General features: G+C 36.8%; 1 protein-coding gene across 1 annotated transcript; it reads left to right on the top strand.

The window, feature by feature from the left end:
• The first annotated feature begins 46 nt into the window (after positions 1-46).
• LOC125870796 (GTP-binding protein OBGC, chloroplastic) lies at positions 47-19,038 on the top strand. Its single transcript, XM_049551316.1, has 7 exons — positions 47-1,240; positions 1,510-1,783; positions 4,079-4,364; positions 17,305-17,464; positions 17,819-17,927; positions 18,268-18,492; positions 18,602-19,038. Exons 1-6 carry the CDS (start codon positions 126-128, stop codon positions 18,343-18,345), a joined length of 2,022 nt encoding a protein of 673 aa, XP_049407273.1. The 5' UTR covers positions 47-125; the 3' UTR covers positions 18,346-18,492; positions 18,602-19,038.
• The last annotated feature ends 4,994 nt before the right edge of the window (positions 19,039-24,032 follow it).

The following is a 24,032-nucleotide window of genomic DNA, read 5'->3' as shown; positions in this document are numbered from 1 at the left end:
AATATTCTGTCATTAAACAATAGAAAAGTTGTAATTCCCATTTCAGGAATTATCTGAAGAAAGTATATGGATTTGTGAAACACCCGCCCAAACGGATAATTTGTTGAGCTCTGGCAGCCATATCCATGGCTTTCTCTTTGTTTACAACTACATCAACCTTCTCTGTCTCTCTTCGCTGTCAAGCTCGACCCAATAGCAGTCGCAATAGAACCAACCCAAAGCGCCTGTCTACAAACACAAACAGAAGAAGTCAAAAACCCAACCCCCCTCAAAGGAAATCCGGCGAGTTTAGGCCACCATCGCCAATTACCACCGCTGCCGGTGATACTGCCACTACCTTCACTCGTCTACCCCCAAAAGATGACTTTTTTCTTCCATCCCTCCAAGATTCAACTGAAATAACCCTCTCTGAGTTAACTATTCCCACCCCAGCTAAGAATCCTAAGCAAGAGTTGGATGATGAGAATGTAGAGAATGTTAGGTTTGATTATGGAAAATTTGAGTTGTACGAGGTTGATGATGATTTTGAGGATGAGAGCGAGGATGATTTTGATGAAAATGATGATGTGGATGGTGAAATGGAAGGTACTGGAAGTAGGGTGTTTGAGGGTAGTGGGAAATTTGAGCTGTATGAGGTTAACGATGAGTTTGATGAAGATGATGATGATGATGAGGGCATTGAAATGGAAGGTTCTACAAGTGGGGTTTTTGAGGGCGGTGATGTGTTTGAAGGGGAAGGGAGTGATATAAAGGAGAAGGAGAAAGGGGTTCCAGCAGTAATGAGGTGTTTCGATAGGGCAAAAATATATGTAAAAGCAGGGGATGGAGGGAATGGGGTGGTGGCATTTAGGAGGGAGAAGTTTGTACCGTTGGGTGGACCATCTGGTGGTGATGGAGGGAGGGGAGGGAATGTGTATGTGGAGGTAGATGGGTCGATGAATTCATTGTTGCCATTTAGGCAGAGTGTGCATATTAAAGCTGGGAGAGGAGGGCATGGTCATGGAAAGAAGCAATTTGGGGCAAAAGGCGAGGATGTAGTGGTAAAGGTGCCACCAGGTACTGTCATTAGGGAGGCCGGAGAGGGTGGAATTCAAGGGAATGTACTTCTCGAGTTGTTGCATCCAGGACAGAAGGCATTGCTATTGCCTGGTGGAAGAGGTGGGAGAGGGAACGCATCTTTTAAGACAGGGTTGAATAGGGTGCCCAAGATTGCGGAGAATGGAGAAGAAGGTCCGGAGATGTGAGTATCTCCAATGAGTACCGTTTCTGCTCTTTACACTTCGTAATTTTTTGTTGCATCTTTCATGTACATTCAGCATTTAACTATATTGCAGCATGGTATTAGAATATTGTGACTAGGAAAAATGATTGAAACCTCTCATTTGTGGTGTGTCTATTAAGCTGTCATCCTTAATTTCGAATCCTAATTAAGCTAGGACTATATCCTAGTCAGATTTCTTTCACGTTCCATTCTTTATGTATCTTGCAAGTAATAATCCTATTGACCAGGTGGTTAGACTTGGAGCTCAAGTTGGTTGCTGATGTTGGTATAGTCGGAGCGCCAAATGCAGGGAAAAGTACATTTCTCAGTGTTATAAGTGCTGCTCAGCCAGCTATTGCGAATTACCCCTTTACCACTTTGCTCCCAAATTTAGGCGTAGTTTCATTTGATTATGATGCTACTGTGGTTGTTGCTGATCTGCCTGGTCTACTCGAAGGGGCACACCGAGGTTTTGGTTTAGGCCATGAGTTTCTTCGGCACTCAGAAAGATGTTCAGTCCTGGTACATTCTTTTTCTAAAGTGATCTTTCTTTGCATAAATAAGTTGAATTTGTTCCAATTCTGCATAAATAGAACTATAGTTAGTTGTTGAACCAGATAAGATTTTGGCTAATTGTCATATCCCTATATAGTTTGCATGTATTTGAATATGCTTGCTATGTTATAGCTAATTCGTGATGAAGTGTAACTGGGAGAGCTTTTAATCTAAAAATATATATTTGAAAAGGTTAAACAGATTGCAAACTGTAAAGGACAGCCCAGTCCACGAAACATCCTGCATTCACTCAGGGTCCGGGAAGTGCCGCACCCCTATAATTGCAAACTGTAGTTTGATTTACTCTCTGTTGTTTTCTTGTTTCAAGTTTGTGTTAGCTTGGTTTTTGTATGGCTGAATTCATAGATGTCTGGTTAAGCTTGTCTGAAATTTTCATTTAGACACCTAAACAAGGGTTTATGCCTATTGAACACTTTATGTTGTCAAAAAATGTGCCTACTGACACATATTTGGCAGCTCCTAACAAAGTGAAGTGTGTCAATGGTACTCGCTCCTTACATGGAAATAAAACAATTAAATTATGATGCGACAATTAAGAAAAAAAATCAAAAACAACATACCTAATGTAATCCTACAAAGTCGGATCTAGGGAGGGTAGAGTGTACACAGACCTTGCCCCTACCTTAGAGGTAGAGAGGTTGTTTCCGGTAGACCCTCGGCTCAAGAAAAAACAGTCCAAAGGAGTCCAGCGAAAGAAGTAACGAAAGTACAAGAAACATTAGCTAACAACAAAAACAACAGATAGTAAAATAACAAAAACTACACTAAAACAATATGATATTCAGGTACAAGGAATCAACAGATAGTAGTAAAAATCGAAGGACAAGAAACTACATGTGCAATACTATGACTATTAATATGAACGGGCAACAAGACAACATGTTGCTAATTACTTACCTTCTATCCTAATCCGTTTACTCCAGACCCTCCTATCAAAGGTTGTGGTTTTGGTAAGCTGAAACTGCACCATCAAATGTCTAATTACCTCTTCTTGATACTTCTTTGGTCTACCTCTACCTCTCCTGAAACCGTCCATAGCCAACATCTCACACCTCCACACTGGGGCATCCATGCATCTCCCTTTCACATGTCCGAACCATCTCAGTCTTACTTCTTGCATCGCGTCCTCCACCAAAGCCACTCTCACCTTCTCCCAGATATCTTCATTTCTAGTCCTATCTCTCGCATTATGTCTATAAACACATTGACTGGTCAAAAAAAACTTTCGGTGAAAGCAAAAAATTTTATCTTCTGGTCACCCAAACCAATTGCTGCTAAAACCAATCACAATTCCCTTTCCCTTCCATTTTTTCCTCATCTTCAATAATCCGGTATTGTTCTTTCCCAATTCATTGGATTTCTTTAAAGCTTGCTTTTTCTCCCAACTCTCAGTATGCAAGGGTTGCTTCAATTTGATCCATGAAAACCCATTCGGGTTCTATGAATTTGGATCCAAATATCACAGCTCTCTGTGAATTTGGATGACAGAATTGAAGTTTCGTCTGTCGAATGTCCTTGACTTCCTAACATTGTGTCATAGTCTGAAGGTAGTCTAAAAATGGTGAAATCTGTTGAGAAGTATGGCTGGATTTTGGAGGGAAAAAACTATGGTTTTATCCACTGGAAAAAATGTTGTAGAAGAAGTACTAGGAGGAGGAGACCAGAATCTGTTGAAAAAACTAGCCAGATTTTGGAGGAAAATAGTGGCCTAATCTGTCTAATAAAATGGTGGAAGAGAAGAAGAATAAAGAGGGGGAAGGGGAATGGTGGGTGGTGACAGGGATGGTGGCAAGGGTGGTGATGGACGGCGGAGGAGGGGGTGACAGGGGAGAGAATTTTCTTAAAAAGAAAAATTAGGGCCTTTTTCACGCCTAGGTCAAGTGTTCAATAATACAACCTTTAGTTTAGGTGTCAAAATGAAATGTTCGGACAAGTTTAGGAGTCCGCATATGTGTTTGGCCTTTTCATATTTTAAAGAGAAAAAAATAGTGGTGTTCATATTTAGCTATCCCTTTCCTTTCTGAGTTCCGCAACATGGAATCACTGTGCTATTTCCTTTTTCCTATTGACATGAGTATCTTTTAGTAGTTTCTCTGTACTCTGTGCATCCATATATTTTTTAGTTTACTTAAAAGTCCCAATTATTTTGCACTGGTGTATAGCCTTTCTTTACGCTTTCTGATTATTCCGAGATTGAGCTAATAGTTTTGACCAATTGCTGGAATTTTTATTTGGAGAAAGGTGCATGTGGTTGATGGTTCAGCTCCACAACCAGAATATGAATATGAAGCTGTTCGTCTTGAATTGGAAATGTTTAGTCCTGAACTTGCTGAAAAACCTTATTTAGTGGTTTACAACAAAATGGACCTTCCAGACGCCTATGAGAATTGGAAGACATTCAGGGACAGTCTGAGATCTCGTGGAATTGAACCTTTTTGCATGAGTGCAGTGAAAAGAGAGGGTACACATGATGTTATTTGTGCTGCTTATGAGCTCGTTCGTAGAAGAGAAGCTTCTAAAGAAGAAGGTAAGCAATTCTTATGTCTGTATTATGATTTGTTTAGATGTTACCTGTGGACATGACTATGCTAAAATACCATTGATGTTCAGTTAATTTGTTTTGACAAGTGCAATAAAATTGAAAAAAATGCTTGTTCTAGCTAAATAAATATTCCTATTAAAATTTGTCCTACCCTTTTTTGGTTGTCCTAAAGTGTGTCCAATTTATAGTAGCACATTTTTTTTTGGTAACTAAACATGATTTATTACCAAAAGTGACAGTGTACAGCTCAAATGAAAAAAACAAACAATGAACAAGCCTATAGACAACTAACTGGACAGGCCCAGAAAGTTCTATGCATACTGTAGTGCTCCTAATCACATACTCTCCTAGACCAGATAAAAATTTAAACTATTCAAGTGTATAGCTAGCTTCACATGCATGTTTTGCTCGGAAAAATACCTCTTGGACAATCTTCTTCACAATGACTTCCTCATTTCTTCTTGAGCTTTGAAAGACTCTGTAATCAAGCCACAATTCATATACAGAGGCTGCTAGTGTCATTCTAAAGATGGTAACAATATTGCCTTTGCCTTTGCATTCATTTTCACACCATTGGATTTCTTCAGTCCAACTCATGACTTGTCGACTGATACCTTGCCAGTTAAGCACTCTCCTCCATATACATGAGGACACAGAACACTTGAAAAAAATGTGCTCTATGGTTTCCACTTCAGTTTCACAGAGAGGGCATAGGAGGCAAATTTGCATACCCACTTTATCAACCTGTCTTTAGTGTATAGCCTCCCATGAATAGAAAGATATAATATGAACAACCACTTTGGTAGGCCAGGATTATTGCATATGATTCTTTTCCAGGTGACACTAGGGTGGTCCCCTATCATCTTTTGGTACATCGTCTTGATTGAGAATTTGTGTATATTCAACATATCACTTTCACACATACCTGTCTCCTCAATGTGCTTCTGAGCCTTCAATATTTTCTGAATTTTCCAACATGCCTGTTTAGGCCTAGCACCCCACAAAGTTCCCGTCTTGCCATAGTAAATGTGGACCCATTGAATCCATAATACATCCTTCTTTCTACACAGGATCCATAACAGTTTACATAATGTTGCTTTGTTCCAGACTTGCAAATTCAGTATGTTTAGCCCTCCTGCAACCTTTGGTAGGCACAATTTATCCCAAGCAATAAGTGCCTTTTCATATATATCTACTCCACTAGTCCATAAGAAAGTCCTACAAATACTTTTATAGTAGTCATGATCTTTTTGGGCAATAGAAACAGTTGTGACCAGTAGATCTGTATGGAGAAAAGTACAGACTTTAAGAGCTGCAGCCTCCCTGCATAAGAAAGAAACTTTGATGTCCAAGAGGTCATTTTCCCCAGTATTTTGTCCAACGGTTGACATTGCATAGTAGATAATCTTTTAGTGCTCAGGGGAACACCTAGGTATCTTTTAGGCAATTCTCCTTTAGGCATACCGAGAAGGGCGATAATCTGATCCTGCGTCTCCTGAGTGACCCTTCTGAAATAGATGGAGCACTTTTGCATAATGGCATGGAGTCCAGAGGCAAGGGAGAATTGACTGGAACACTGGAATAGTACCTGAACTGATTGAAAATCCTTTCTGCTAAATAAAAGTAGACCATATGCAAAGCTAAGCTGTATAATCTTCAATTTAGCACACTTAGGGTGATATTTAAATTTATGTTCGTATTGTAATGTTTTTAGAGGCCTATTGAGATATTCCATAGCTAAAACAAACAAGTAAGGTGACATGCCTTCTTGGCTGCAAATGGGGGAGTGGGTACACCATTAATCATTATAGAGTATGTAACTAGTGAGATACAAGTCGTAATCCACTTGACAAACCTATCAGGAAACTGTAGATTGATCAAGATTTGCTCCAGATACATCCATTCAAGTGAGTCATAGACCTTTTGAAGGTCCACCTTCATCATGCATCGTGGTGAGATGCCTTTTCTTGAGTACCCTTTCAGTTCATGACTTAAAATGTTATCTGATATGAGTCTACCAGGAATAAATGCAGACTGGCTACCATCTATAAGGTCATTGATGACTACACTTAGTCTCTTAGTGATTACTTTAGAGATCATCTTGTATAAAACATCGCAACACGAGATTGGCCTGTATCCTCTGATGGTAGTAGGGTGTTTGACATTGGGAATCAGTGTTACTAAGGTACAGTTCACTGGCTTATGCATGCTATTCGTTCTAAAGAAATCCTGTACAGCCCGTGCCACACTATCTCCTATGATGTCCCAGGAATTTTTATAAAAAACTGCATTATACCCATCATTACCGGGAGCTTTACTGCCATCGATATCTTTTATAGCATTCTCTACTTCTTCTTTGGTCACATGGGCCACTAGTTGTAGTTCTTGTTGTCTGCTAAGCACTCGTCCTTTCTGCATAATATCGTTTCTGATGCTAGGAAGCTGGGTGGAAGCTGACCCTAGGAGCTGCTTATAGAAATCAATAATTTCAGCCTGGACATCTTCATCTCTCTGAAGCAATTTACCATCAACTGTTGTTGTTATGTTTTTGATATGATTTTGCGCTATTCTATTCCTCATGCATGCATGAAAGAATGCTGTATTAGAGTCCCCAGGTTTAAGCCAATCAATTCTGGCTTTTTGTTTCATAGCGCTCTCCTCAACTCTATACCATTTTTCAAGTTTTAGTTTGAGTAGCTTCTCTTCTTCATACAACCTCTAATGCTCAGTTATCTGCCCCATTTGGTTTTGCAAGACTTTCAGTTTTCCTTGGAGTTCTGTAAACCCATTGCTGATACCTTGGAACTCTTTTTTATTTAGGTGCTTCAATTCTTGCTTTAGAAAAGTCAGCTTTTTCGAGACCATTGCCAAAGTACTAGCTGTGGCACCTTTGGACCATTCCTGTTGAACTAAATTTTTAAAATCAGTGTGTTGTGCCAAATTTTAAAAATCAGGGTGTTGAGCCAAACAGTTAAAAAACTTGAAAGGTTTAGCCCCTTTATTTTGTCTTTCATACAGTGATATACTCAAAGGAGAGTGGCCTGAGAATTCTGGCTCCATAACAATCACCTCAAGGCAGGACCACATTTGGATCCAAGCAGTGTTTACTAGCCCTTTGTCGATCCTACTAAAAACATGGTTGTTGGTCCAAGTAAAATTTCTTCCCACTGCTTTGAGTTCCATCATACAGACGGTTTGCATGAACTCTGCAAAGTCACTAATTTCATTAGCTTGAACAGTAGAGCCTACAACTCTATCTTCAATATGCAAGATGGCATTGAAATCCCCCATGATCAACCAGGGGCTTGTCATTGAATTTGATATACTGATGTGCCTCAAGTTATAAAAACTTATTCCAGGAGGCCAAAATAAACAATTAAGTGAGACAGTTACACATGTATTGGGTGGTTTTTTCTGTAGAAATAGGGGCAGGGCAATTAAAAGAGGGCATTCAAAAAATAAAGAAAAGGGAATTCTGGGAGAGTTTCTAGCCTCTCGAATGTCTAGAAAGGTTGTGATCTTTATGATTATATAACTAAAGTTCATTATTGTCTTAGGATGTGATTTATTATGTCAGTAGTGTACTCGTGATTGTTTTGTTTTCAGACTTCTTGTTGTAATATCAGTGAATCTAGTGTGAAATAGCAGTATTTGTTCCTTTATTGTCAATTTCAGCAGTAAAGTCTATCAAATTGGTATCAGAGCAGTAACGTTCAGGGATGGTGAGTAGGATGGAGGGATGAGTCGAACAAGTGGAGACAAATTTGACAGGGGTAAGAGAAGATGTCAGAAAACTGAAAGGATGGTTTCAAGAAATGACAGAGACTCTTGCGAGAATTGAAGCACAAGGAAGAACTATGATGGCAGAAGCATCTCTTTCTCAAACCAGATCTGTCAGAAACCAAGAAGAGGGAAGCAATGTCAACTGGGCTGGAGAAAAAGATGGGAAGAAGTTTCGGAAACTACAACTACCAGTTTTCGAAGGAGAGGATCCTTTGGGATGGCTTTTCAGAGTGGAGCGATATTTTGCCGTGAATGAAATTTCTGAAGCGGAAAGATTACAGGCAGCAGGTGTTTGTTTGGAAGGAAAAGCCTTAAATTGGTATTATTGGATGGAATCTCGGCAACAAATGTTAACCTGGGAAGACTTCAAAAGAGAGTTGTTGAACCGATATCATCATTCTCAAAAAATCAACCAATATGCTGTCTTAATGGGGTTGAAGCAGGTTAGCACAGTTACTGTGTTTCGTGAAGAATTTGAAAAGGTGTCAGCATCTATGAAGGAGGCATCTGATGGAATGTTATCTGGAGTGTTTTTAAATGGGTTGAAAGAGGAAATTCGGGCAGAAGTGATGTTGTTACAGGCTCAAACATTGAGGGAGATAATGGAGATGGCTCAAAAGGTGGAAGATCGAAATTATGTTTTGCAGCAAGTACAAGGTTTTAAATTTGAATCAGGCAGAGGAAGTGTGTTATGGATGCGTTGGAAGCCCTTAAATTAAGTATTTAATTATATTTTTAGTTGTTTTATTTATTATTCTAGAATATGATTTATGTTTCATAGTTTCATAAGGATTAGGTTAAGTTATAGTTATTAGTTTAGAATAGGATTTAGGTCTCCTACTTTCATAAGAATTAGACTTCCTATTGATGTAATAAGACTCCTATTTAAAGGGGTTTTTGATGAATAAATCAGCAAGTCATAATTCAGCAAAAAGCAGGAGATTGGAGTTCTCTCTTCCATTGAACTCTAAGGTTTTAGTCTCCCTTTGAAGAGCTGAAGAGATCGGAGTTCTCTTTTAATGAATTCTAAGGTTTCAGCCTCCCTTTAACGAGCTAATTTATATATCGCCTTGTGAATCGATCCTTCCCTAAAGATTCATAACAATTTAATGTTATGGATGCGTTGGATGCCCTTAAATTAAGTATTTAATTATATTTTTAGTTGTTTTATTTATTATTCTAGAATATGATTTATGTTTCATAGTTTCATAAGGATTAGGTTAAGTTAAAGTTATTAGTTTAGAATAGGATTTAGGTCTCCTACTTTCATAAGAATTAGACTACCTATTAATGTAATAAGACTCCTATTTAAAGGGGTTTTTGATGAATAAATCAGCAAGTCATAATTCAGCAAAAAGCAGGAGATTGGAGTTCTCTCTTCCATTGAACTCTAAGGTTTCAGTCTCCCTTTGAAGAGCTGAAGAGATCGGAGTTCTCTTTTAATGAATTCTAACGTTTCACCTCCCTTTAACGAGCTGATTTATATATCGCCTTGTGAATCGATCCTTCCCTAAAGATTCATAACCATTTGGTATCAGAGCCTAACACAATGGGCGATGAGATCAGTTCTCGATTTCAAGGAGAACATACCATTATAGAAACCCTAATGGACTCTAAAATTGCAGCAATGGAACAACGCCTCATCGAAAGCATTGTCCAAGTCATCCAAGAACAATTGTCTAGATTGGGAATTGATTCCACAAAACCAGCAACCCACAAACCTGAGTCAAATAGTGCCCAGACAACTAGCAGATCAACAATTCCTGCTACAAAAGGCAATACACCACCTACTTATAACGGCACCAATAATCCATTAATTCGAGCACATCGTTGTGAACATTTTTTTGAAAAAAATCAACATACAATGATAGCAAAAAAAATTGGTGTGGTTGGATTTCACATGTTCGGACTAGCACCATTATGGTATTATCAACTTAAACGAGCGAAATACTCAATGAGTTGGGAAGAATATCAGCGATTTGGACCTCATGAAAGTAGCAATCTGATGGACAAATTAGTCATGCTTCAACAAACTGATAGAGTCGAAATTTATCAATGTCAACTTCAAGCTAGGTCTGGAATTGGATAAGTTGATGATTGCCGTGAAATTCGAGCTTGAGGACAAGCTCTTTCAACGTAAGAGGGGGGTAATGTTATGGATGCGTTGGAAGCCCTTAAATTAAGTATTTAATTATATTTTTAGTTGTAATGTTATGGATGCGTTGGAAGCCCTTAAATTAAGTATTTAATTATATTTTTAGTTGTTTTATTTATTATTCTAGAATATGATTTATGTTTTATAGTTTCATAAGGATTAGGTTAAGTTATAGTTATTAGTTTAGAATAGGATTTAGGTCTCCTACTTTCGTAAGAATTAGACTTTCTATTGATGTAATAAGACTCCTATTTAAAGGGGTTTTTGATGAATAAATCAGCAAGTCATAATTCAGCAAAAAGCAGGAGATTGGAGTTCTCTCTTCCATTGAACTCTAAGGTTTCAGTCTCCCTTTGAAGAGCTGAAGAGATCGGAGTTCTCTTTTAATGAATTCTAAGGTTTCAGTCTCCTTTTAATGAGCTGATTTATATATCGCCTTGTGAATCGATCCTTCCCTAAAGATTCATAACAAAGTGCAAGCAATAAACCAGTTGAGTTTAGACCCAATTATCACCGAGTTGCAAACATTCTTGAATCTCGTGACTCAAGAGCCGGAGTAGCAAGTCGTAACACTGATTCACCAGTGCATACTGCCACAAAGTCAACTAGCTTCAACGGGACTGCAGTAGCAAAGTCTGAAGGACAATTCAAAAGGTTGTCTGATTCAGAATTTGCCCGAAAAAGAGAGCTAGGGTTATGTTTCAGATGTGATGAAAAATTTGGCCCTAATCATCGTTGTAAAAATAGGCAGCTTAACCTATTGATTATTTCAGAGGCACCCAACATAGATGAAGATGAAACAGAGGAATTCTTTGAGTCTACCGGAGAAGAAGTAACTGAAGGGGAAATGAAAGGTACTATGATGGTGTTGAATATGAATTCAGTTGTGGGCCTTACAGGAGGTAGAACAATAAAACTTGTGGGGAAAATTCATGGGCACGACGTGATAATTTTGGTCGATAGTGGAGCTACCCATAATTTTATATCATCCACCCTCGCTCATCATCTGCAATTACCTATTAAGAAGACCAAAGGATTTGAAGTAACAAGTGGTAATGGTCAGCAGGTTAGTGGAAGTGAGGTATGCAACGAGGTAAGGATAGACGTGCAAGGAGTCCAAATCAACCAACAATATTTTCTATTTGAATTGAGGGGAACTGATGTGGTATTAGGAATGGAATGGTTGGCCACATTAGGAGAGATGAGGGTGAATTGGAAACTTCTTACCATGAAATTCAAAGATGCAGGAAGATTGGTGTCGCTTCGAGGGGATCCAGCCATGGTTCGAACAGTAGTGTCACTCAAAGCCATGACCAATTTGTTAAAGAAAGGAAACTAAGGATTTCTGGTCGAGTTGAATCAGGTAACAGTAACTGAAGATGAAGCAGCTATAACATCAAAGGAGATTGAAAAGTTATTATATGATTATCCAGAAGTAAGTGAGCAGGCCTTAGGCCTACCACCAAGTCGTTCTTGGGATCATGCTATTACTCTTCAATCTGGAGCACAACCACCAAACATTCGTCCATATCGATATCCTCATTCTCAAAAAGCAGAGATCGAGCATTTGGTCAAAGAGATGTTGGCTGCTGGAATCATTAAAACTAGTACTAGTCCATATTCTAGTCCAGTATTACTGGTTAAGAAGAAGGATGGAAGTTGGCGATTTTGCGTGGATTATCGGGCTCTTAATGATATCACGATCCTCGACAAATTTCCAATACCATGCATTGATGAGTTACTTGATGAGCTAGGGGGAGCCATCATATTTTCCAAGTTGGATCTTAAGTCAGGTTATCATCAAATTCGCATTCAAGCTGGAGATGAAGCAAAAACAGCCTTCCGCACTCATGAGGGACATTATGAGTTTATGGTCATGCCATTTGGTTTGACCAATGCACCCTCAACTTTTCAATCACTAATGAATGATATTTTCAGGGATCATTTGCGGAAATTTATTTTAGTATTCTTTGATGATATTTTGATTTACAGTAAGGATTATGGTTCACATCTGGGGCATTTGAAGGTTGTTTTGGATATTCTCAAACAGAATCAGCTAGTAATCAATAAGAAGAAATGCACGTTTGGTCAGCTTAAACTTGAATATTTGGGTCATATCATCTCCTCTGAAGGAGTGCAGGCTGACCCCTCCAAGATTGACAGTATGATATCTTGGCCAAGTCCTAGAGATATAAAGTCTTTGTGGGGATTTTTGGGACTCACGGGATATTACAGAAAATTTGTCAAAGATTATGGTAAGATTGCTGCCCCTTTAACTGATTTACTAAAAAAAGATGCCTTTTCATGGGGAGAACGCGCTCAACAAGCTTTTGAGGCATTGAAGTTGGCTATGACTCAAGTGCCTGTTTTAGCGATGCCAAACTTTTCTCAACCCTTTGTAATTGAAGCTGATGCTTCGGGATTTGGTGTTGGTGCAGTTTTGATGCAAAATGGTAAGCCTATTTCCTATTTCAGTCGAATGCTTTCTTCCAGAGCGAGACTATGTTCGGTATATGAACGAGAGCTAATGGCTATCGTGTTGGTTGTCAAGAGATGGAATCACTATTTGCTAGGCCATTATTTCATCATTAAAACTGACCAAAAAGCCCTTAAATTTTTGCTAGGACAGAGGGTTATGGATGAGAATCAACAGAAATGGGTTTCCAAGCTCATGGGTTATAAGTTTGAGATCAAGTACAAACCGGGTGTTGAAAATAGAGTGGCTGATGCTTTGTCAAGACGCGGGGAATCTTCAGAGTTATATGCGTTTTCAATTTGGCAATATAATGACAAGGAGGAATGGGACCAGGAAGTACAACGAGACACCAAAATGGCTTCTATTTTGCAAAAGTCAATTTCAGGACAACAATCAGATGACAACTACAGCTTGAAGAAAGGATGTCTACTATATAAAGGACGTTTGGTTTTGCCAAAAGGATCATCTCGAATACCTGGGCTATTGAAAGAGTTTCATTCTTCTCCTATTGGAGGCCATTCGGGGTATCTTCTCACATATAAAAGGCTGTCCGAGAATATCTACTGGGAAGGTATGAAGAGGGATGTGCAAGACTTTGTTGCTAGGTGTGAAATCTGTCAAAAGAACAAGTCTCAAACTTTGAGTCCTGCGGGGTTACTCCAACCTTTGTCTATACCTCATCATGTGTGGGAGGATGTAAGTATGGACTTCATTACTGGACTTCCTAAATCCCATAGGTTTGATACTATTTTGGTTGTAGTGGATCGTCTTACTAAGTATGCACATTTTATTCCACTTTCACACCCTTTTAATGCGAAAGATGTGGCAACTGTTTTCATTAAGGAAGTGGTTAAATTGCATGGATTTCCTAAGTCTATTGTGTCTGATCGTGACCGTGTGTTCATAAGCCAATTTTGGAAGGAACTATTCAAGCTAGCAGGCACTACCTTACGGTATAGCTCTTCCTATCATCCCGAAACTGATGGGCAAACAGAAGTGGTGAATCGAAGTTTGGAGACATATCTCTGTTGTATGGCAGGAGAAAATCCTAAGGAATGGTCCCACTGGTTATCTTGGGCTGAGTATTGGTTTAATACATCCTTTAACAGATCTGCAGGTATGACACCCTTTAAAGCATTATACGGAAGGGATCCATCATCAATTTTTCACATGGATGACACTACTTCAGCGGTGGAAGAAGTAAATGAGCAGGTGCGCACTAGAAATCTGATCTTAACCGAACTTAAAGAACATTTGTTACAAGCACAACAAAGAATGAAAAATCAAGCTGATCGACATCGTAGAGAACTGACTTTTGAGATTGGTAAAATGGTATATCTCAAACTTCGGCCCTACAAACTACGTTCTTTGGCTAAGAAGATCAATGAAAAACTCAGTCCTCGCTTTTATGGTCCTTACAAGATTCTGGAAAAGATTGGTCCCGTAGCTTATCGGTTGGAGTTACCAGTTGGAGCACGCATTCATTCAGTGTTTCATGTTTCACAGTTGAGAAAATGCTTGCTTCCAACTACTTCTGCACAAAACCTACCTCCATTTCTTACCCAAGAATTGGAGCTTCAAGTTGAGCCTGAGGCAGTGAGACAGATCAGGAAGCTAATCAATGGTAAATTGGAAGTGCTAATCAAGTGGAAGAACCTATCAGAATTTGAGAATACTTGGGAGGAATATGCAATCATCGATCAACAATTTCCAGACTTTCACCTTGAGGACAAGGTGATTCTTATAGGGAAGGGTAATGATGTGCCTCAAGTTATAAAAACTTATTCTAGGAGGCCAAAATAAACAATTAAGAAACTTAGTAACTGTCATGAGACAGTTACACATGTATTGGGTGGTTTTTTCTGTAGAAATAGGGGCAGGGCAGTTAAAAGAGGGCATTCAGAAAATAAAGAAAAGGGAATTCTGGGAGAGTTTCTAGCCTTTCGAATGTCTAGAAAGGTTGTGATCTTTGTGATTATATAACTAAAGTTCATTATTGTCTTAGGATGTGATTTATTATGTCAGTAGTGTACTCGTGATTGTTTTGTTTTCAGACTTCTTGTTGTAATATCAGTGAATCTAGTGTGAAACAGCAGTATTTGTTCCTTTATTGTCAATTTCAGCAGTAAAGTCTATCATATACCCAGTAAGTCGTACCACAATTCTTTCCTATCTTGAATGGTATGCAACCCACACACCGATGTAAAATAGAAACTTTTGTTTGTGTCATAGATGTTCACCAAACCATGTATATACTGTTCATTAATAAGAATTTCAGAGAAGTCACACACAGTAGGATTCCATAGTAACCATACTCTACCTTTTCCCGTTTGATAGTTACACAGTGCTCCCCATCCAGGAGCTATTTTTGTTATTATCTTCTCAGCACATTTTCTCGATACTCTGTTCCAATATCGCTATCATGTCTACTTTATTCACTTGTAGAAACTTTATTAGCTCCTTATGCTTATAAACTTTATTAAAACCCCTGACGTTCCATGTAACAACTTTCATCTAGCTAGAGTAGGAAGATTGGTTGGAACTGTACCTCCTTTCCTAAATTGCCCAGAATCTTCTGCATTCTCTTTGGACATCAGTTTCATGTTGACTACAGCAGCCAAAGGGCTAAAGACATTAGCTGTTCCTATAGCCTCATCCTTCCGCACTCTATTAGCGGAGAAGGTGTTTTTAGTTGTTTGCCAGCTTGTGCCTTGGTTTCCTCCAGTAGCTTGGGTAGATTTGGCATCAGGTGTTAGATTCTGTCCTGGAACACCCAGCTCAGACGTACACTCATTAATCTCATTAGTGCTGCCTGATGAAGCACCCTGATTCTGAGAAGGGGCCTGTTGTATATGTGCCTTGGGATGCCACATTGTTTTTGCACCTTTTGGCTTAACAGCTTCCCTCGATCAACTTGTTGAGTTTGTTTTTCCTCGAGTGGATCCTGGCATATATGTCCTATCTTCAGACACTTAAGACAGTAGCTAGGCTTCCAGTCGTATTCTACCTCTTGATAAAATAGCTGCCCCTCGGGGTCTTGAACTTTGATCATAGTAGGTAAGGTTCTAGTCTTGAACTTTGATCATAGTAGGTAAGGTTCTAGTTACATCCATCTCCACGAGGATCCGGGCATAAGAAATCCTTTCGATACTAGTGGTGCATTCATCCACATAGATGGGACGACCCAAAACACTTCCGATTCGACTCAAGGTCAGGTTTCCCCAACAATTCATTGGTAAATTAGGAAGTCGCACCCATAGTGGAATCATATGAAGTACTTCCTCCCCCAAACTTAAAGTCAGCATTCCATTCATGAATTATGATGGGTTTTCTGTTCATGGTATAAGGGCCCGAACAGTGAACTGTTTCCTTGTCCTCGATGCTGTTAAAACGTACCACAAAGTACCCATCATTGTGGTAATATATTGTAGGTTTTGAAGCAAAGTTCCAGTTGGTAGCAATGAACCTATTAATAGCACCAATGGAAGGAGATGCTCCTACGACATATAGTATGATAGCTTGCTTCCACTTGAGGGTCTCCTCTGCTATTTCACTCTGTTGAATTTGAGCCACTTTCTACCCTTCAATGATAACAGGTTCAGTGAATTTTAAATTCATCCCATGCGCTGCCATTTTAAATAGACAGAAGTTTCAATGTCCCCACTTCTACTTTTCTCAATACTTTATCCTCTATTCTACCTTTTTACCTTGCAAATGTCAAAAATGGGATCCATGTTTCTCAAGAAATGATAAACAATTCATATGTTCGTTTTTCTCTCATTGCTTGAGTTTAATGAAAAAGTGGACTACCAGAATAGAACATATGGAGTAGCACCCAAGGGTGTGTCCTAGTGGTCAGGTTTAAATCCCAACAAAGGCAAAAACACTAGGTGATTTCTTCACATCTATCTATGCCTTGATGGACATAGTTACCCAGTACCAGTGCTGGTGGGAGGTAACAGGTACCTTGTAGAATTATTCGAGGTGTGCACAAATTGGTCCGGACACCACGATATCATAAAAAAAAAAGTAGTACGGATGGAGTAATTAAATTTTGAATGAAGTGTTTTTTTTCTTCCTTTATTTCGTTTTTTCAATGGGGAGGGGAAGGGGGATGTGGTAAGGCAACTTGCACCCTTGTTCCTTGTTGTTTGTTGTTCTTCTTTGTTTACCTTTCCTTTTCCTCGTAAAGGGAGTAATCAAGTTGTGTACCAGTCATCAAGGATTGCTTCAATAGATTTGCTAGGATTGCTTCTTTCTTTGTGAATGTGACATGAAATGAGAGTGCTTTCTGCCTACTTCCCTCTGGGTAAACTCCTAGATTTTTTTTTGAAGGAAATAAAATAAATAAGAGGACGAATGTGATGGTTTCCGCGAGGAGATTTTCTACTGTGTATTTTCAGCACCAAGTTTCATTTATTGCTGTAAATTGCATGTCAAATTTAGAAAGAGGTTGGAGGGGTTAATAGTGCTCAGTTCTTTGATTGTATTGGTTTTAATTTCTTGTACAGTGAGAAGGGACCCAGTAAACTTGAACTATGTTGCTGAAATGGTGAAAAAGCAGCGAAATGCTCCCATAAACGAGTTTGAGATCTCCCATGATAGTTCTTCCAAAACTTGGTATGTTCAAGGATTAGGTCTGCAACGTTTCGTCCAAATGACAAACTGGCGGTATGGATCTCTCTGTTCTCTGATCCTGTCTTCTTTTACATTCTTGTGTATTGCCTTTTATCAAGGGACTTTTCCTTCTATTTCTCTTTGGATTAGCATTCCTATGGAAACACGTTTTGGTTGTAGCTAGTCAACATTTTCAAGTTTGAGTTGAACTTTTTCTAGTGGTCTCATGTATCATCCTAAATTTAGGTGTATGGAGATTTTATGTTGGTAGATAATAGGGATTTCTGAAGTCTGGTCCCGTCCATTTCTTTGCTTCAAGGACCTGTTTTAAATCAAGTTTGTTTGATATCCTCGAGCTTATGAAAATTACATTGAGTTCATTAAAATGGAATCTTGTTCTCTGTGCAGATATATGGATTCAGACAGAAGATTTCAACATGTTTTGGAAGCATGTGGTGTGAATAAATCTCTGCTCAAGCTTGGCGTGAAAGAGGGTGACACCGTCGTTGTTGGAGATGTATGCCTATGCTTCATTGCTTCCTTATTCCTAGCTTATCTTAGCCTCTAGAGTGCATAATTGCATCTTTTCCCGTAATTTGCATTGAACTTATTTGCTGATAGCTTCTTATTCTTTTACTTAAGTTCGTCTATTCAAAGCTTACCAGTACTACATTTAGCTTTGTGTAGCATGTCATAGTAAAAAGCTCTTGACATCTTCAGTGATATCTTGCCGTAGTTGAGTGAAAAGGAATTCTTGCGATACTCTCTCTTCAGCAGCATAATTTTCAGTTTTTGCTATATGTGTGCAAGTGTCAGGGATATATAATATGACTGAATTTTGCATCATTCTTTGCCAGATGGAGTTGGAGTGGCATGATTATGATAGTGCAGGCTCTATAAGTAGGAGGAAGTGGTCTTCAGAACCAAGTCGATAAGTTCATGGTTGATCTTAAGAATATGCTGCTAATCAAGAAATCGTACAAAAGACTAAACATCCTTGTTGGTGGCGCATTCCCAGCTCTTAAACTAGAGCTGCTGAAAATCTGATTATATTATACATCTGCACTACGGAAAAGACACATGTAAGTAGTATAATTTTGTTCAAGATATTGCTTAAATAATCGTTTCCTTTGTGCTAATGTGAATTATAAATTTAGGATTGTTATAAACTTATACTTGCTTTCTGCGTAGGTTTGTGCTCTCAAGTTTCAAATAATATAATCACGCCTCCAATTTAGCAGAGCATTTTCGATCAAAACACCTTACAGAGCTGCAAGAGGAATTGAGCCGGAAGATATGGTACGATCTCCCAACATCTTTGGTTCATGCCATATTAATGCAGCTTCTGCTTTCTGGTGCAATGATGTGTATCACTATCCCCAGTAGTTAATTTATGACAGTGACAGTGGAGTTATGTGATATTTTATCTTTATACATTTAGAAACATGGTTATGGTCAGTGTGGCCATATAACCGTCAATCCCTACTTATTTGGGACCGAGACGTAGTTGTTGTGGTTACACTTAAAAGTTCCAAATGGACATATATAAGTAAGTAGATAATAGTTGTAATTTTTTCGAAGAAATTTCTCTTCTAATGTCGACTCTTCCATCATTACTAGAGGATTATGGATCTTATAACTTTGTATTATAATTATTACGTTAGATACACTTTCTACAATGTTAGGAGTCGTTTGGTAGTGTATTAGGAAATATAATGCATGCATTAGGTGTGTATTAGTAGTACCTTGTTTGGTACATTTTAAAAAAAAAAACAATCTAATTTCAACATAGTATGATAAAAAAATTTACTATTGTAGTGATAAATTTGATAAAAAATTTCTTTGCCAGCTTTTCACAAATTTTTTTCGACTCAAATAATACAACTATTTAATATTATTTTTGAAAAAAAGAAGAAGAGTTATGATATTTTAGCAAAATTTTTTTTTTAATGTTTTAGCAAAGAACTTTGTTGCAAAGGAAGCGTATAAATAAAAAAAGTGTGAAGGGTATTTTTGTAAACATGTATTTTTAAATAGAAATTATGCAAGATTTGTTATTTTTAATACATCCAATCAAACAGTGTATAAGAAATAATGCTTGCATAACTAATACAAGCATTACTAATGCTTCACTACTAATGCAAACATTACTAATGCACTCTATTTTGCATTGTTCTTATACACTCTACCAAACGACCCCTTAGAGGACACACGCTTGTTTAAGTACCGGAGAATAATATAGTGTTCGGAAAAAAAATCAAAGAGTTTAGATGGTGGTAGTTGTGGTGGCGGAAGATAGTAATAACTAATAGTAATAGTAATAGTAATAATAATAATATAATAATAATAATTAAAAAAAAATGGTGTTGGTTGACAATATATTGTGATGACTGCTGGTAATTATTTGTAGTGTTCTGGTAATAATAGTTGGTGGTGATCATGATCGTAAAGGATGTCTAGTGGTAGTAACAATTGACTATGGTGGTTGTGATTGAGGATGATGGATGTGATTGAGTAGTAGGTGGTGGTAGTTAATAATGGTGGATGATGATGGTTATTGATGAAATCGAATGGAGTAGCCAAGTAGCGGTGAATCGTAATACTTGTCAATATTTTTTAATAGACATTTTAATGATATTGCAACTTTGTTATATATCTTAATTATTTAGACTTGTTAAAGGGTTGTAAAACAATAACAAAACGATGCACTTAATAATAAAGAGATGAATAACTAAGATTCATTACTTAAAATAATTTTACTTACTAACTGAAATTTAAATAATTAAAATTAAAATTTTCGTTAAGCGCCAACAAATAAGGTTTTAATCTCACTCCGAATTTCACGTTCCTTTCTCTATCCTCTCCTTCCTAGCTTTCCTATACTCAATAATTGTTTTCACTAGTTTATATGTTGCAATGTTGACAGAAGCGAAATCAGAGTTAGGAGTTAGGGGTTCTAAATTTTAAGACAGACGAGAAAAATATTGCAACACTAGTGTGAAAAATATTTTCACTGCCTTTACTTACTATTGAACTGTCAATCATTTTTGTTCTCACAAATTAATATACATATATATTTACTTAATTTTCTAATACAATTACAGCCTTTATGAAAAATCTAATTGATTCGTCCAAACTTATAAATTTCACTATGAATGTAGAGAAATGAAACATACAAACTTACAAAGTATGTCGGGGTATGAAATAATCCCAAGGGTGAATTGATTAGAGTTGAGACTAACAATGAAACAAGGACATGGGTGAATCTATCATCATATAAAATTATTATGCTATGCGGGAACAAAATCTTATATGTAATTTTTACTATTAATAAAAGATTGGGAAGCTATATATAAAGTGTAGAATTTCTCTTTCTTAACGGTGTGAGGCCTTTTGGAAAAAAATAAGTATAAATTATAGGAACCACATATTATAAGTACTAAATAACACCCTATCCCTTCTAGTTTTCTATTTACCAAAAATCTCTTAAAAATGATATTTGCGGGATACATAGTGTTGTGCACGGGATACATTAGGTTTGATACATTTCACATAGCGGAATACATAGCGTTGTGCACGGGATACATTAGGTTTGATACATTTCACATAGCGGGATACATAGCGTTGTGCACGGGATACATGTGGGATACATAACGGTGTGCACGGGATACATAGCGTTTGATACATTCCACATAGCGGGATACATAGCGTTGTGCACGGGATACATATGTAAATAAGGTATTTTTGAAAATTTTGAAATAAGTAGGGATAAATGGATATTAAGGTAAGTAAAGGAGTGTAGTTAAGTAATTTGTCCAATAATGTCTTTGTCCAAAAATTATATAGGCTTGGCCCAAAATGGAATGATATCACACCTTGTTAAGAATATTTTTGAATTAACTGAACCCAACAAAGATCAGGTCCAACGGGAGGAGTATGGCTAAGGCAGATGAAAGGACGGGGCTCGATGTTGCAAGCTTAGAGACGCTCACATACAAAAAGAAGCTAGCTAGTTGCAGACGTCAGCTGCCATAAATACTCAGACGATGATGATATCACATAGTGAATCTCAAAATTGACTCGTGGATCATGGTGATGAGCCATGTGAAACTTTTGAGGGGGGAGATTATTGGGTGTGCGAATAAAGTCTCACATTAATAGCCGAAAAGATTTAAAAGCTACATATTAGGTGTAAGATCGGGTGAGGCCTTTTGCAGAAAATCAATTTGACCCAAAATATACAATTTCACACTTCGTTAAAAATATCTTTAAATTGATTTAACTCAATGTAAATTAATATATTAGTTTTATATTTTACACTTGGGTTAAAAATATACAAATTTTTTTCCATGACATTTTTTTTTTTCAAATTTCACAATTTTCACGACCACAATCTAATAGTTACGTGAGTATCTTTTGACTACCAAACCGAGTGTTTTTTCATTTTATTTCTACTGTTTAAAGTAAGGGAAACCCTATTTATTTATTTTATATAAAAGCATAGCCTATATGATATTCACACGTATGTACTCATTCATCATTCAACCTTGTCCTTATACTAACCTTATACCTGTTTTTCTGACCATTCACTTCTTGACACGTGTAACATAGTATGGGACCCACTGAATGACATGGCAACAGTGTCCACGTGTAACTGTTCATGACCGTACTAAGGTTACATGGGAAAAATGCTTGATTACGATACTAGAAAAAATAAACTGACGTGATTTGGATTGGTCATAGAATCCGGTTCATTGTTCCTCGTATCTTCCTTTAAGATCTTCTTTTTCCTATTTAAATCTGCAAACCTTAACTATAGACAGTCAGATAACTATATTTTATTTATGTACATAGTCAATCGAAAAGCTAAATATGAAAGTCAACAAAAAGAACATCATCTATTATGTTATAACTTATAAAATAAAAGTTAATATACAAAATAGTTTTAAAAAATAAAATGTAGTTGTTCTTTGCATATTCATATGACATCTAAACAAATTAAATGGAATACACGTGCAAAACATATCTGGTTAGATGACAAAAAAAATACACTACAAATATCTGCTATAAGGTAATATTAGTGAGATACGACTAATTACATGATTGAACCTTATCAAATTGAAATAAATATATACATTATTACATTTAACAAACAAAATTTTTCATTGACCATCTTCATATGTTCGTGTGAATAAGAGATATATGTGATGATCCACATTGAACATTCACAAAAAAATGTGCAATATTATTTTGTGCAAAATTTATTATTCAAATCTTCGCTTAAATTTTCTGAATTGATAATTAACACTTAAATTTATGTAAAGTTGAAATAGACATATATGTTTTACGTGTTATAATACACATAGGACATCACATACACAAATTGTCACATAGGCTACATGTATATGTTTATTCAACTTTATATAAATTTAAGTGTCTACTTATGTAAATTCAAAGTTTGAAGGCATATTGTCGATAACAGTTGAGCCCAATTAGTTAAAGGCAAATAAAGGTCTTCAAACCAGACTATCAATCTCCTCTAAGAAAAAATTCTTATGTAATCACGTTCAATGAGATATCTATTCTTCTATCAAGGAAAAAAGAACTAGACTTTTCTTCTCATCATTGAAATCCTCAATTTAATCGCATTGTGATGCTCTCAAAAAGCTTAATCCTCTAAGGCCAAAACGAATAGATCAAGAATTTGACATGAAATCAGCCCATTCCGATCCTTGCTAGTTGCATCCCCATATATGTATACGTATATTAAGAGAACCCCATGGTCCTTCCTCACTTTGTTGATGCAATAAATTAAACCTTTTTCTATTCCACGAGCAGAACACCAAAAATTAAATACAAATATATATATATATATATATCATGCCTTAAATCTAATTATATCATGCAATTGTTTTCATTATTTTATGAAGATTTTTAGACAATATTACAAAGAGTATTGTGTAGTAGTTTGCCCACGATTTTTAAAAGAATGTAGAGTGCACATAGAAAAATAAATAGTATCATGGGACGATATCGTCTAAAATAGTTACATAAAGTAATTTTTGATAAATAAATCATCATAATTATGAGTTCGGAGTCAAAAGGGCAAAAAAAATTGCCAAAAATTTCAAAAAGGCATATCATATTTTTTTAAAACTAAAAAGGCAAAATCAGTACTGCCAAAGCGATTTACCACTAACACATATTGATGTCGTTTGCCCTGTTAAAAATAAAAATCGCTGCCCTGGCAGCGATTTTGTGCAAAACTTGTTTTCCATTTTTTTTTTCACAAAAATCGCTGGGACAGCAACGATTGTTTAGTCGATTTTTTTTCTCCCACTAATATCGCTGCTATGGTAGCGTTTTCATTAAAAAAAAAAATCTTAGAAATTGCTGCCCTGACAGCGTTTTTCTTTATTTTTTTTATTTTTTTTTAAATAACTTTTTTTTAAAAAAATAAAAATAAAATTGTATTGAAAATATATCGTTTTTAATTTATGTATTTTTCTGTCTTGAAATTTTTTTATGTAATTTTCTGTCTTGTTACTAATATAATAATATATCGTTGTTAAAATATAAAATTTATGTATTGTTATTTATTTATTTTTACGAAAAACGCTTT

The sequence above is a fragment of the Solanum stenotomum genome, chromosome 1 (genome assembly GCF_019186545.1).
Source record: "Solanum stenotomum isolate F172 chromosome 1, ASM1918654v1, whole genome shotgun sequence".
NCBI classification, from domain to species: domain Eukaryota; kingdom Viridiplantae; phylum Streptophyta; class Magnoliopsida; order Solanales; family Solanaceae; genus Solanum; species Solanum stenotomum.
This window is presented reverse-complemented; position numbering and strand designations above follow the sequence as displayed.